This window comes from Manis javanica, chromosome 4, assembly GCF_040802235.1.
Source record: "Manis javanica isolate MJ-LG chromosome 4, MJ_LKY, whole genome shotgun sequence".
NCBI lineage: Eukaryota > Metazoa > Chordata > Mammalia > Pholidota > Manidae > Manis > Manis javanica.
The window spans coordinates 110,462,845-110,478,332 of NC_133159.1; the positions used below are offsets into that span (position 1 = coordinate 110,462,845).

The window sequence follows — 15,488 nt, forward strand, 5'->3', positions numbered from 1 at the left end:
GAGTCAGGGCGATGAGTTCTGCTTGCTGTGCAGAGGTGCCCGTTGGGAGTCCACTGGCCCATACAATCCGGTCATCATCTACTACTGCAGCTCCAGCCATTCTCTTACCATCCATGATGTAACTGCTCCCATCTGTATACCAAGTCAGGAGTCCCGGTCCTCCTAAGGGCTGATCTTGCAAGTCCTGGAGGGTGCCTGTCTCTTCAGCCAGGATTTCCTGGCAGGTATGAAGCACTTCCTTCCCCGCATCGGGGAGCAGAGTGGCCGGGTTTAGAATGGCAGGAGGGGCAAACTCCACACGATCACGATTCAGGAGTAAGGTTTGGTAGTGAGTCATTCTGGCATTCGACATCCATCTCTCGGGTGGTTGCCGAATTACACTCTCCAACGCATGCGGAGCAACTACGGTAAGTTTCTGTCCCAGTGTCAGTTTGTCAGAATCTTTAACTAGGAGGGCCACGGCCGCCACTACTCTCAAACAGGCAGGCCATCCGCTACTTACTGGGTCTAATTTTTTTGACAAATAGGCGACAGATCTCTTCCAAGGTCCCCATTGCTGGGTCAACACTCCCCGAGCCACTCCACTCCGTTCATCCACAAAAAGGACAAATGGCTTAGTCATGTCTGGCAAGGCCAGAGCAGGTGCCAACAGGAGGGCCTTCTTGATCTCATCAAAGGCCTGTTGCTGTTCAGGTCCCCAAACAAACGGGGCTGACCCTTTGGTTAGGGGGTACAGGGGGGCGGCTAAGGTGGCATATCCAGGTATCTATAATCTACAGAACCCTGCTGTTCCCAGAAATTCGCAGACTTGGTGCGGAGTAGTAGGGACTGGGATCTGCATCACAGTCTGTTTCCGGGCTTCAGTAAGCCACCTTTTCCCTTCTCTCAGGGAATACCCTAAATAAGTCACTTGTTGTTGGCAGATCTGTGCCTTTTTGGCAGATGCTCTATACCCCAGCTTAGCAAGTTCAGTCAAAAGGGCTTCAGTGGCCTCTTGGCAGACTTCCTGTGTAGGGGCGGCTATCAGTAAGTCATCAACATATTGTAACAAGGTTACCTGTGGGTTGGAGGCTCGGTAAAAGGCCAAGTCCTGGTGTAAAGCCTCGTCGAAGAGGGTAGGTGAATTCTTGAATCCTTGTGGCAAGCGAGTCCAGGTCAATTGTCCAGTAGTTCTTGTGGAGGGGTCTTTCTACTCAAAAGCAAACAGCGGTTGGCTACTCTGGTGCAGGCGCAAACAAAAGAAGGCGCCTTTTAAATCTAAGACTGTATACCAAGTGTTTTCTGGGGCCAGGGAGCTTAGCAGGTTATAAGGATTCGGCACAGTGGGATGAATGTCCTGTGTTCTCTTATTAACTTCTCTTAAATCTTGCACTGGTCGATAATCTCCTGTTCCCGCTTTCTTTACAGGCAGCAAGGGAGTCTTCCATGGGGATTTACATTTTACTAATATCCCCTGCTCTATGAGCCTCTGGATATGGGGCCTAATTCCATCTCTGGCTTCTTTACTCATTGGATATTGTCTCACAGTTACTGGTGAGGCTGAGGCTTTCAATTCTATGACCACCAGGGGCTGGTTTACAGCAAGCCCCATACCTGCCGTCTCTGCCCAGGCCCCTGGAAACTGGTCGAGCCACCTTTGATTAACTCGGGAGGGTTCTGGTTCTTTAAAAAGGCGGTACTCGTCTTCTAATCTTATGGACAGAATATTTAAGCCCAAAGGTTTCTTCTCTCTATCAGTCACTCGGGTATCTTCAGCCTGAAAGGATATTTGGGCCCCGACTTTGGTCAAGATGTCTCTTCCTAACAAGGGTGTAGGGCATTCCAGTATAACAAGGAATGAGTGGTTCACTTGTCCCACTCCTAAGTCCACTGTTCTTTGGGTAGTCCATGCATATTGTTTCTGACCTGTGGCCCCGAACACCCAAGACTTTTTGCTAGAAAGGGGGCCTCTAGCTTGGGTCAGTACTGAATGTTGAGCACCGGTATCTACCAGAAACTCAACGGGTTGCCCCTCCACCTTCAGAGTTACCCTAGGCTCGGGGAGGGGCTCCGAGCCCCGTCTTCTCTAATCCTCATTTTCTAGCAGAGACAACATCTTCTGCAGAGGTCCCCGTGGTGGTTTCATAGGACATTCTTTCACCCAATGCCCCTTTTCCTTGCAGTACGCACACTGATCTTTATCCAAAGGGGGTCGGTTGCCCAGGGACCCTGCCTTACTAGTTCTACTACTAGAGGGCGGGTGTCCCTTACTTTCTACTACTGCGGCCAAGATCTTTGTTAAATTTCTCTCATGCTTCCTATCCCTCTTTTCCTCTTTACTTTACCTTTCTTTTTCTTTCCTTAACTCCTTCTCTTCCTCATTCTCTCTCTTATGATAAACTTTCTCTGCTTCTTTCACTAAATCCTTCAGTGACAAACCCTGTAAGCCTTCCAATCTCTGAAGTTTTTTCCTAATGTCGGGTGCCGACTGTCCGATAAAAGCAAGGGCCACTGAAGCACTATGCCCCTCAGAAGTGGGATCAAAGGGAGTATACTGCCTGAAGGCTTCTATCAGGCGCTCTAAGAATACTGCGGGTGCTTCAGTGGCTCCCTGGCTGACCTCTCTTACCTTGGCCAAATTGGTGGGGCGTCTTGCGGCCCCACGGAGACCTGCCACCAGAGCCTGACGATAGATGGTTAGTCGCTCCCTACCTTCTGGAGAATTAAAGTCCCAGTTGGGTCTAGTCAACGGGAACCCTCTCTCTATGTCATGAGGGAGTTGCGAAGGTTGCCCTTCGGTTCCAGGCACATTCCTTCGTGCCTCCAGGAGAATCCTCTCTCTCTCTTCTGTGGTGAAGAGCACCTGCAAAAGCTGCTGACAGTCATCCCAGGTGGGCTGGTGGGAAAACATCAGGGACTCTACCAGACCAGTTAATTTCTGCGGTTCCTCTGAAAAGGGCGGGTGGTTAGCTTTCCAATTATACAAATCAGCAGAGGAGAAGGGCCAATATTGCAGAGGTTGGAAAGGCAGTTCCCCTTCTTCCCCAAGGATGGGAACTCCATAAGACCGGAGAGGAAAAATACCCGGTGGGTCCAAGGTGGCCCCTCGGCGGCACCGAGTCCCCTGGGCAGGTCCTGGAGCCGACCCCACTGCCTCAGCATCAGGGACTGAGGGCGCCGGGGCTGGCTGTGCTGGGAGTGCCGGGGCCGGGGGCGCCGGGGGTGCCATAGGGGCGGGAGGGTAAGGAGGGGGAGGGGGATCATCAACCATAAGCAAATCTTGAGTATCAGGGTAAACTTTGGTAGTTTCTTTTTCCTTTTTCTGAGGTTGAGTCTGGGCAGCTAAAACTCGAGGGCCCATTTTCTTTTGTACCCAGGGCTTTACCCAGGGCGGTGGGTTCTCCACCAACTCTTGCCAGACTACAATGTAGGGTTGCTGATCCGGGTGTCCTTGAGGCGAATCCTGGAAGACAACAGCTTTTACTGCTAATAAAGTGGGGAGATCAAAAGTCCCCTCCGAGGGCCACCCAACATTGAAGGTAGGCCATTCGGAGGTACAGAAAGTCTGCCAAGGTCCCTTTTTCACTTCTACTGACAAGTTATGTGCCCTCGCTCTGACTTCCGTCCAATGATCTAACATCAGGCTAAGGGGGGTCGTCACTGTCTGTCCCATTGTCAGTATAACAATAATTAGACACGTAAAAGACACAAAAAACAAAGACACACACAAATTAGACACACAGCGGCCGCTTTTAGTTCTCCTCAGAGTCTCAAACAGAAACCGAAAGGAATCGGAGGGTTGATACTCTCGGCGCCCAAAAATCAACCCTATCTCATCAGGTTCACTTTGCCAGAAAAACAGACGGGAGGCTACCAGGCGTCCCTGGCCCCCCAACCTCCCCGAGGCGTCCCCCAGGGTTGCAGCCTGCGGTGCTCCTAGTACGTCTACCGACCGCAGTGTCGACCCCTTTACGGGATCGAGACAGCTGCCAGACAACGGGTACCCTTTCAGAATTCTGACCGGTCTCACTGAAAAACAGAAAACAGAACACAGACAACCCAAGGCGCCACTAATCTTACCTCTTCCTCCAAGAGCGACTTCGGGAGTGAAGTGGGGTGAGCACACGATCCCAGACGAGCCCCCAAATGTTGGATCCCCCTGAGGAAGGCGCCGCCCCAAATCACTCACCAAAGACGTTTCTTGATGCAACAAGCAAGAGGAATTTATTCAGAAGCCAACTAGCTGGGGTCCAAGTCAGCCCGACTCAGCGGGTCTTAACGAGGACCCTAAGCACTTCTAACTAAGGGGTTATATAGGATTTCCGAGGCATTCAGCCCTAGAGGATCACCAGAGGTTACAGATTATTTTGTAACAGTAAGATAATAATTCTACAAAGGCAGTAATTTTTCAAACCTCCGATTTCTGGGTTGGCACCACATCCTGGGGGGTGCAGCAAGATAAGATCATTCTTTTACTGCTAGGGTGATTTAGCAAGGTAGGGTCGGTATTTATGGTTAACTAACCAAAAGGTTACCGCTGCCAGCAGTCATGATTGATTAACTTATTTTTCCAGAGGAGTTACCTGGTTTCAGTTGTTCTCTCTGAGTCACATATCAGAATGGCTTTTTGGGCTTCAAGATGGCCACTCTTAGGCTAACTTATTTCTCAGGGAGGTCGGGGTCCTACAAGTTCTTTGCTCACTGCTTCCAGCCTAGAGACCTGGTTGTTAGTAAAATCCTGGAAAGATTGACTCCAGCCCAGCTGGGAAGGCCCCCGACCACAGAGACTGTAGTGAGGATGGCTGAAAAGGGTTGGGCTCATTACACCAGAGTAAAGAAACTGACTGGGGGTTCTGGGGACAAAACAGAATTGGCTGGTGTCCCAGGGGCTAACCAACCCTTAAGGCTGAAACTAAAAAGAACTTAAAATATTAACTTTTATCCTTCTAACTCTGTATTTCACAGGCAAGTCACAGGGAGCCCTAGAATGGGAAGGAACTCCTGGTTACCCTGTCAAACTGGTGATCAATATTACTAAAACACCAAGCCCCCAAGCCATTAGGTTTGATGCCTGTAAAGTTCTCTCTTGTGGTCACTTAAATGATCAAAGACAGCTTTCTGGAGATAATAAGTATCTCTGTCTTTAATGGAGAAATGTTAATAGAATAAAAAAGGCAAGTGGGCCCCCATGTCCAGGGTGGAGTAATGTTTGGTACACTACCCAGTTTCAAAGGTGGATGGCCCCTCATGCAGCAGAAAAATCTTTAGAAAGAAAGCTCCACTTAGCTAAAGGAATTCCTCCTGATAATTGCCAGGACAGACAGTGTAACCCCCTCTTATTACATAAACCTCAAGACTTAGACTCAGACCCTGTAATTGCTCCTCATGTTTACAGACTTGGTGCAGATGTCATTGGAGTAGATCCTGTGGGAAGGTTTGGTTTTAATTTAATCAAAGACAAGACCTCACCCATAGTGGCCACCCCTGATCCTGAGGGAAATAATGAGCCAGAGCTTCCCCATAATGACCCTAGACTAGTTACTGTAACAGAGATAAAAGATCTAAAACAGACTCTTGAAACAGAAATAGATAGGTTATAGAGACACCAATGCTTGGGTAGAGTGGGTTAAATTTTCAGTACTAGCTTAAAGTGATTGTTATGCATGTGCTGCTGGATGGCCACAGGTGCAGGTGGTCCTGTTCCCTCTTGGCTGGGACACAGACCCCACTAGGATGAACTACATGTTGGCCCTGTACCAGGACAAGGACGCTTGGGGAAATGAGATTTGCAAGGGCTTGTCTCTACTCTTTCATGCACTAAAGAAATCAGACCCAAGGGCAATCCCCTCCTTTTCCATAGGGAAGATGAATCACTCCTCATGCCTCTCTATGCAAGGGGAATTTCTCATGCTTAAAGTCTCAGTGAGTTGTTGGAGTATTTAAGAAAATGAGATCTTAATATTGAAAGGACTAAAAGCTGAACTTTGCTAACAACTGTGTAATCTTTATTTGCCTTTGAAGTATTTTGTTGTCATTCTGGTTAAGTGGATAAGTATTGCTTCATTCAACATGTAATCCTATTTAAGCAAGTGCCAAAAAAAAAAGATCTAATTCAAAAAGGTACTTTTACCTCTAGTTAACTCTGATATTTTCCAGAGGGCCCCTGGAACATGTCAGAGGAATTTTTTCTCATTAGAGGAAGTATTTGGCTAATCTGGCTTAATTATCTGATATATAATTACCTGCTTAATTACCTGGAAAGCACTGTCAAAAGGAATGATGCTAAACTTTGTTACTGAATGTTTTGTGTTACAGAAATATCTGAATTTCCTTATGCCAACTGTCTTACAGTAAGCTCTCATCAGATCTTTAACCATTGTCATTTCTAAGTCTTTTGTCATTTATAGTCACTGTTTTATTACTCCTAAACTAGTAAAGAACTAGATTTCAGCAGAACAGGTATTGGTTACATAGGATTAAGTAAACTGAGGAAGATGATTTTGTGGCTTTTTGTTTCAAATGTTGCTGATAAAGTGTTTTAAGCTTTTTCTCTTAAACTGACAACAGTTTATTAAATGATTAATCTTTGTGAGCAGAATTGAAACTTATCTTTCTCTCTACCTGATCCCTCCAGAATTTAAAAACTCTTAGTGACTATTTTTTTTTTTTTTTTTTTTTTTGTTGTGGAATGGAGTTTAATTTTTTTTTTTTTTTTTTTTTTTTTGAGAGGGCATCTCTCATATTTATTGATCAAATGGTTGTTAACAACAATAAAATTCAGTATAGGGGGGTCAATGCTCAATGTACAATCATTAATCCATCTCAAGCCTAATTCTCGTCAGTCTCCAATCTTCTGAAGCATAACGAACAAGTTCTTACATGGTGAACGAATTCTTACAGAGTGAATAAATTCTTACATGGTGAACAGTACAAGGGCAGTCATCACAGAAACTTTCGGTTTTGATCATGCAATATGACCTATAAACCATCAGGTCAAATATGAATATTCATTTGATTTTTGTACTTGATTTATATGTTGATCCCACATTTCTCCTATTATTATTATTATTTTTATTTTTAATAAAATGCTGAAGTGGTAGGTAGATGCAAGATAAAGGTAGAAAACATAGTTTAGTGCTGTAAGAAGGCAAATGTAGATGATCAGATGATCAGGTGTGTGCCTATGGACTAAGTATTAATCCAGGCTAGACAAGGGCAGCAAGACATCCACGGATGCAGAAGATTTCTCTCAAAGCAGGGGGGGTGAGGTTCTGAGCCTCACCTCTGTTGATCCCCAAATTCTCACCTGATGGCCCCCCTGCGACTGTGCCTGTCTTAGGTTGTTCCTCCCTTGAGGAATCTTACCCGTCTCTGGCTAACCAGTCATCTTCCGGGGCCATACAGGGAAATGTAAAGTTGGTAAGTGAGAGAGAAGCCATATTGTTTGCAAAGGTTAGCTTTTTACTTCTTTGCAGATTTATGCCCTGTGGCTTCTATGCCCAGCACTTGTCTCGAGGTATCTTTACCACCTGGAGGAATTATGATACTCGGTAAATTCGATATGAGGCACGAATTCTATTTAAAGTTTGTAATTAGGAAGGAAGAAGAAAAGCTATAGATGTAGCATATGAAGGAAACTTGGGAGGATTGATTATTTCTTTGACATATCTTCTTGTATAGTACCTTAAGTATGTATAGGTTTTAAACTACTAACTAATTTGCACACACATATTGACATAATAGGAATACGGTGACATAAACAAAGCAAATCTATAATTACCAGCCATCTCCAGTGAAGCCAAGAAAACCATTTAGGCACCATAGGCATTTGTGAAAATTTATCTATGATATGATGGATATTTTCCAACTGTACTTGAACCATCAGACAAATTAAAGCAGCCCATTTCTGGGATCTGTTCACATCCCATATGTTCTTTTAACCATAGATAGTCTATAGTCATGAGATTTTGGGGTGCTACAACTTGCACCCCTCCCAACTCCTGGTTGAGTTCCAACAGTACAGATCCAGTCAAATTCGTTGTCTCACTGTATGCACATGCCAGCCTAGACATCTCCCTCCTCCTTCTTATGGCAAGTCCAGGAGATGGTGGGCTGGATGCAGCCACAACCGCAGCATCGTCCGGATCCCTGTGGAGGCTTTTTGATGATCATCCCCCGGCACGAGTCCTCCAGAGAGTGCTGATGCCGGAAGCTCCTCCTCATATCGTATCTTAGTTCATTTTCTGGGTATCCAAGCTAGGCCTTGATCTTCTGCGTAGAAACAAACAGACCCTTTGCCCACACTTTGACATGCCCTCTATACCACTGTGCAGAACTCATTGGAGGTCAGCACACAGTAACTGCTTTTTTTTTTTTTTTTAATTAAGAGAAAGGAATATTATCAGAAAAGAGTACCTCCATAGCTGATCATCTGACACCCTTTAAGTGATCAACATTAAGGATATTTAAAGCATGCGTTGATCTTTGATTTACCAATAGTTTTATCCTGTTAAGGAGTAATCCCCCTTTTCTTTCTTTCTTTCTTTTTTTTTTTTTTAAATTTTTAATCTACACTTACCTGAAGAATACTATGTTTACTATGCTCTCCCCTATATCAGGTCCCCCCTAACAACCACATTACGGTTACTGTCCATCAGCTTAGCAAAATGTTGTAGAGTCACTACTTGTCCTCTCTGTGTTGTGCAGCCCACCCTCCCCTTTCTCCCTCCCCCCATGCATGCTAATCTTAATACCCCCCTTCTTCTTCCCCCCCCTTATCCCTCCCTGCCCACCCATCCTCCCCAGTTCCTTTCCCTTTGGTACCTGTTAGTCCATTTTTGGGTTCTGTAATTCTGCTGCTGTTTTGTTCCTTCAGTTTTTCCTTTGTTCCTATACTCCTCAGATGAGTGAAATCATTTGGTATTTCTCTTTCTCCGCTTGGCTTATTTCACTGAGCATAATACTCTCCAGCTCCATCCATGTTGCTGCAAATGGTTGGATTTTTCCACTTCTTATGGCTGAGTAGTATTCCATTGTGTATATGTACCACATCTTCTTTATCCATTCATCTACAGATGGACATTTAGGTTGCTTCCAATTCTTGGCTATTGTAAATAGTGCTGCGATAAACATAGGAGTGCATCTGTCTTTCTCAAACTTGATTGCTGCGTTCTTAGGGTAAATTCCTAGGAGTGGAATTCCTGGGTCAAATGGTAGGTCTGTTTTGAGCATTTTGATGCACCTCCATACTGCTTTCCACAATGGTTGAACTAATTTACATTCCCACCAGCAGTGTAGGAGGGTTCCCCTTTCTCCACAGCCTCGCCAACATTTGTTGTTGTTTGTCTTTTGGATGGCAGCTATCCTTACTGGTGTGAGGTGATACCTCATTGTAGTTTTAATTTGCATTTCTCTGATAATTAGCGATGTGGAGCATCTTTTCATGTGTCTCTTGGCCATCTGTATTTCTTTTTTGGAGAACTGTCTGTTCAGTTCCTCTGCCCATTTTTTAATTGGGTTATTTGTTTTTTGTTTGTTGAGGCGTGTGAGCTCTTTATATATTCTGGACGTCAAGCCTTTATCAGATCTGTCATTTTCAAATATATTCTCCCATACTGTAGGGTTCCTTTTTGTTCTATTGATGGTGTCTTTCGCTGTACAGAAGCTTTTCAGCTTAATGTAGTCCCACTTGCTCATTTTTGCTGTTGTTTTCCTTGCCCGGGGAGATATGTTCAAGAAGAGATCACTCATGTTTATGTCTAAGAGGTTTTTGCCTATGTTTTTTTCCAAGAGTTTAATGGTTTCGTGACTTACATTCAGGTCTTTGATCCATTTTGAGTTTACCTTTGTATATGGGGTTAGACAATGGTCCAGTTTCATTCTCCTACATGTAGCTGTCCAGTTTTGCCAGCACCATCTGTTGAAGAGACTGTCATTTTGCCATTGTATGTCCATGGCTCCTTTATCAAATATTAATTGACCATATATGTTTGGGTTAATTTCTGGGGTCTCTAATCTGTTCCACTGGTCTGTGGCTCTGTTCTTGTGCCAGTACCAAATTGTCTTGATTACTATGGCTTTGTAGTAGAGCTTGAAGTTGGGGAGTGAGATCCCCCCTACTTTATTCTTCTTTTTCAGGATTGCTTTGGCTATTCGGGGTCTTTGGTGTTTCCATATGAATTTTTGAATTATTTGTTCCAATTCATTGAAGAATGTTGCTGGTAATTTGAGAGGGATTGCATCAAATTTGTATATTGCTTTCGGCAGGATGGCCATTTTGACGATATTAATTCTTCCTAGCCATGAGCATGGGATGAGTTTCCATTTATTAGTGTCCCCTTTAATTTCTCTTAAGAGTGACTTGTAGTTTTCAGAGTATAAGTCTTTCACTTCCTTGGTTAGGTTTATTCCTAGGTATTTTATTCTTTTTGATGCAATGGTGAATGGAATTGTTTTCCTGATTTCTCTTTCTATTGATTCGTTGTTAGTGTATAGGAAAGCTACAGATTTCTGTGTGTTGATTTTGTATCCTGCAACTTTGCTGTATTCCGATATCAGTTCTAGTAGTTTTGGAGTGGAGTCTTTAGGGTTTTTTATGTACAGTATCATATCATCTGCAAATAGTGACAGTTTAACTTCTTCTTTACCAATCTGGATTCCTTGTATTTCTTTGTTTTGTCTGATTGCCGTGGCTAGGACCTCCAGTACTATGTTAAATAACAGTGGGGAGAGTGGGCATCCCTGTCTGGTTCCCGATCTCAGTGGAAATGCTTTCAGCTTCTCGCTGTTCAGTATAATGCTGGCTGTGGGTTTATCATATATGGCCTTTATTATGTTGAGGTACTTGCCCTCTATTCCCATTTTGCTGAGAGTTTTTATCATGAATGGATGTTGAATTTTGTCAAATGCTTTTTCAGCATCTATGGAGATGATCATGTGGTTTTTGTCTTTCTTTTTGTTGATGTGGTGGATGATGTTGATGGATTTTCGAATGTTGTACCATCCTTGCATCCCTGGGATGAACCCCACTTGGTCATGGTGTATGATCCTTTTGATATACTGTTGAATTCTGTTTGCTAATATTTTATTGAGTATTTTTGCATCTACGTTCATCAGGGATATTGGTCTGTAATTTTCTTTTTTGGTGGGGTCTTTGCCTGGTTTTGGTATTAGGGTGATGTTGGCTTCATAGAATGAGTTTGGGAGTATTCCCTCTTCTTCTATTTTGTGGAACACTTTAAGGAGAATGGGTATTATGTCTTCTCTGTGTGTCTGATAAAATTCCGAGGTAAATCCGTCCGGCCCCGGGGTTTTGTTCTTGGGTAGTTTTTTGATTACTGTTTCAATTTCTTTGCTTGTAATTGGTTTGTTTAACTTTTGTGTTTCTTCCTTGGTCAGTCTTGGGAGGTTGTATTTTTCTAGGAAGTTGTCCATTTCTTCTAGGTTTTCCAGCTTGTTGGCATATAGGTTTTCATAGTAGTCTTTAATAATTCTTTGTATTTCTGTGGAGTCTGTCGTGATTTTTCCATTCTCATTTCTGATTATGTTGATTTGTGTTGACTCTCTTTTTCTCTTAATAAGTTGGGCTAGAGGCTTATCTATTTTGTTTATTTTCTCAAAGAACCAGCTCTTGGTTTCGTTGATTTTTGCTATTGTTTTATTCTTCTCTATTTTGTTTATTTCTTCTCTGATCTTTATTATGTCCCTCCTTCTGCTGACTTTAGGCCTCATTTGTTCTTCTTTTTCCAGTTTTAATAATTGTGATGTTAGACTATTCATTTGGGATTGTTCTTCCTTCTTCAAGTGTGCCTGGATTGCTATATACTTTCCTCTTAAGACTGCTTTCGCTGCATCCCACAGAAGTTGGGGCTTAGTGTTGTTGTTGTCATTTGTTTCTATATATTCCTTGATCTCTATTTTGATTTGTTCATTGATCCATTGATTATTTAGTAGCATGTTGTTAAGCCTCCATGTGTTTGTGAGCCTTTTTGTTTTCTTTGTAGAATTTATTTCTACTTTCATACCTTTGTGGTCTGAAAAATTGGTTGGTAGAATTTCAATATTGTGGAATTTACTGAGGCTCTTTTTGTGAGCTAGTATGTGGTCTATTCTGGAGAATGTTCCATGTGCACTTGAGAAGAATGTATATCCTGTTGCTTTTGGATGTAAAGTTCTATAGATGTCTATTAGGTCCATCTGTTCTAGTGTGTTGTTCAGTGCCTGTGTGTCTTTACTTATTTTCTGCCCGGTGGATCTATCCTTTGGGGTGAGTGGTGTGTTGAAGTCTCCTACAATGAATGCATTGCAGTCTATTTCCCTCTTTAGTTCTGTTAGTATTTGCTTCACATATGCTGGTGCTCCTGTATTGGGTGCATATATATTTAGAATGGTTATATCCTCTTGTTGGACTAAGCCCTTTATCATTATGTAGTGGCCTTCTTTATCTCTTGTTACTTTCTTTGTTTTGAAGTCTATTTTGTCTGATATTAGTACTGCAACCCCTGCTTTCTTCTCACTGTTGTTTGCCTGAAATATGTTTTTCCATCCCTTGACTTTTAGTCTATGCTTATCTTTGGGTTTAAGGTGAGTTTCTTGTAAGCAGCATATAGATGGGTCTTGCTTTTTTATCCATTCTATTACTCTATGTCTTTTGATTGGTGCATTAAGTCCATTTACATTTAGGGTGACTATTGAAAGATATGTACTTATTGCCATTGCAGGCTTTAGATTCGTGGTTACCAAAGGTTCAAGGTTAGCTTCTTTAGTATCTTACTGCCTAACTTAGCTCGCTTATTGAGCTGTTATATACACTGTCTGGAGAGTCTTTTCTTCTCTCCCTTCTTATTCCTCCTCCTCCCTTCTTCATATGTTGTGTGTTTTGTTCTGTGCTCTTTTTAGGGGTGCTCCCATCTAGAGCAGTCCCTGTAGGATGCCCTGTAGAGGTGGTTTGTGGGAAGCAAATTCCCTCAGCTTTTGCTTGTCTGGGAATTGTTTGATCCCACCATCATATTTAAATGATAGTCGTGCTGGATACAGTATCCTTGGTTCAAGGCCCTTCTGTTTCATTGCATTAAGTATATCATGCCATTCTCTTCTGGCCTGTAGGGTTTCTGTTGAGAAGTCTGATGTTAGCCTGATTGGTTTTCCTTTATAGGTGACCTTTTTCTCTCTAGCTGCCTTTAAAACTCTTTCCTTGTCCTTGATCCTTGCCATTTTAATTATTATGTGTCTTGGTGTTGTCCTCCTTGGATCCTTTCTGTTGGGGGTTCTGTATAATTCCATGGTCTGTTCGATTATTTCCTCCCCCAGTTTGGGGAAGTTTTCAGCAATTATTTCTTCAAAGACACTTTCTATCCCTTTTCCTCTTTCTTCCTCTTCTGGTATCCCTATAATACGAATGTTTTTCCTTTTGTATTGGTCACATATTTCTCTTAGTGTTGTTTCATTCCTGGAGATCCTTTTATCTCTCTCTATGTCAGCTTCTATACGTTCCTGTTCTCTGGCTTCTATTCCTTCAATGGCCTCTTGCATCTTATCCATTCTGCTTATAAATCCTTCCAGGGATTGTTTCACTTCTGTGATCTCTTTCCTGACATCTGTGATCTCCTTCCGGACTTCATCCCACTGCTCTTGCATTTTTCTCTGCATCTCATCCCACTGCTCTTGCATTTTTCTCTGCATCTCATCCCATTGCTCTTGCATTTTTTTCTGCATCTCTGTCAGCATGTTCATGATTTTTATTTTGAATTCTTTTTCAGGAGGACTAGTTAGGTCTGTCTCCTTCTCAGGTGTTGTCTCTGTGATCTTTGTCTGCCTGTAGTTTTGCCTTTTCATGGTGATAGAGATAGTTTGCAGAGCTGGTACAAGTGACCGCTGGAAGAGCTTCCCTTCTTGTTGGTTTGTAGCCTTTTCCTGGGAGAATAGCGACCTCTAGTGGCTTGTGCTGGGCAGCTGTGCGCAGACAGGGCTTCTGCTTCCTGCCCAGTTGCTTTGGGGTTTATCTCCACTGTTGCTGTGGGCTTGGCCTGGCTGGGGCTGTTCCTCCAAAATGGTGGAGCCCCGTTGGAGGGGGAGCAGCCAGGAGACTATTTATCTCCGTAAGGGGCCTCTGTGCTCCCTGCTGCCCAGGGGGTTAGAGTGCCCAGAGATCCCCAGATTCCCTGCTTCTGGTCTAAGTGACCTGTCCTGCCCCTTTAAGATTTCCAAAAAGCACTCTCCAAACCAAAACAACAACAGCAACAATGAGAGAGGGAACAGAAAGGAAAAAAAAAAGAAAAAACACGCGATTTTTTTTTTTTTTCCTCAGGTGCCGGTCCCAGGCACCCGCGCACTGGTCCTGCTGCCCTGTCTCCCTAGCACCAGGGTCCCTGTCCTTTCAAGGCTTCCAAAAAGCACCCACCCACCGGTCCCGCAGGGAAGGAACGCTCAATATTCTTGGTCCTCAGGCACTGGTCCCACGCACCCGCTCACCAGTCCCGCCGCCCTGCCTCCCTAGCACCGGGGTCCCTGTCCCTTCAAGGCTTCCAAAAAGCACTCTGCAAAAAGAGAGAAAAAAAAAGGGGAAAAACGCGCGATTTCTTCCGTCCTCAGGTGCTGGTCTCAGGCACCCACCCACCGGTCCCACAGGGAAAAATGCGGGATATTCTTTGTCCTCAGTTGCCGGTCCCAGGCACCCGCTCACCAGTCCCGCCGCCCTGCCTCCCTAGCACCGGGGTCCCTGTCCCTTTTAGGCTTCCAAAAAGCACTCGCAGAAAAGAGAAAAAAAAAGGGGAAAAGCGCGCGATTTCCTCTGTCCTCAAGTGCCGGTCTCAGGCACCCGCCCACCGGTCCCGCAGGGAAAAATGGGGGATATTCTTTGTCCTCAGGCGCCGGTCCCAGCCACCCGATCACCAGTCCCGCCACCGTGCCTCCCTAGCACTGGGGTCCCCGTCCCTTCAAGGCTTCCAAAAAGCGCTTGCCAAAAAGAGAAAAAAAAAAAAAAGGGGAAAAACGCGCGACCTCCTCCGTCCTCAGGCACCGGTCTCAGGCACCCGCCCCCAGGTCTCGCAGGGAGAAACGCGGGATATTCTTTGTCCTCCGGCGCCATTCCCAGGCACCTCCTCACCGGTCCCGCCACCCTGCCTCCCCAGCAACGGGGGCCCGTCCCTCTAAGGCTTCCAAAAAGCGCTCTCCAAAAAAAAAAAACTGCTCCGGTTTCTCTCCACCCGCCGGGAGCCGGGGGGAGGGGCGCTCGGGTCCCGCCGGGCTGGGGCTTGTATCTTACCCCCTTCACAAGGCGCTGGGTTCTTGCAGGTGTGGATGTGGTCTGGATGTTGTCCTGTGTCCTGTGGTCTCTATTTTAGGAAGATTTTTCTTTGTTATATTTTCATAGCTCTATGTGTTTTTGGGAGGAGATTTCCACTGCTCTACTCACGCCGCCATCTTGGCTCCCGCCTCCTCTTAGTGACTATTTTTATATTTCATGGCAGTATGTTTATTTGCATAAGTTCAATAAGAACCTGCTTTCCTTG

The 15,488-nt window shown here is 44.4% G+C and overlaps 1 protein-coding gene across 1 annotated transcript; it reads right to left on the minus strand.

The window, feature by feature from the left end:
* Window positions 1-317: 317 nt before the first annotated feature.
* Window positions 318-3,652, minus strand: LOC118969232 (uncharacterized). Its single transcript, XM_073232938.1, is given in 1 exon segment — window positions 318-3,652. A coding segment is annotated over 1 exon segment (2,463 nt). The 3' UTR covers window positions 318-1,189.
* Between the last annotated feature and the right edge of the window lie 11,836 nt (window positions 3,653-15,488).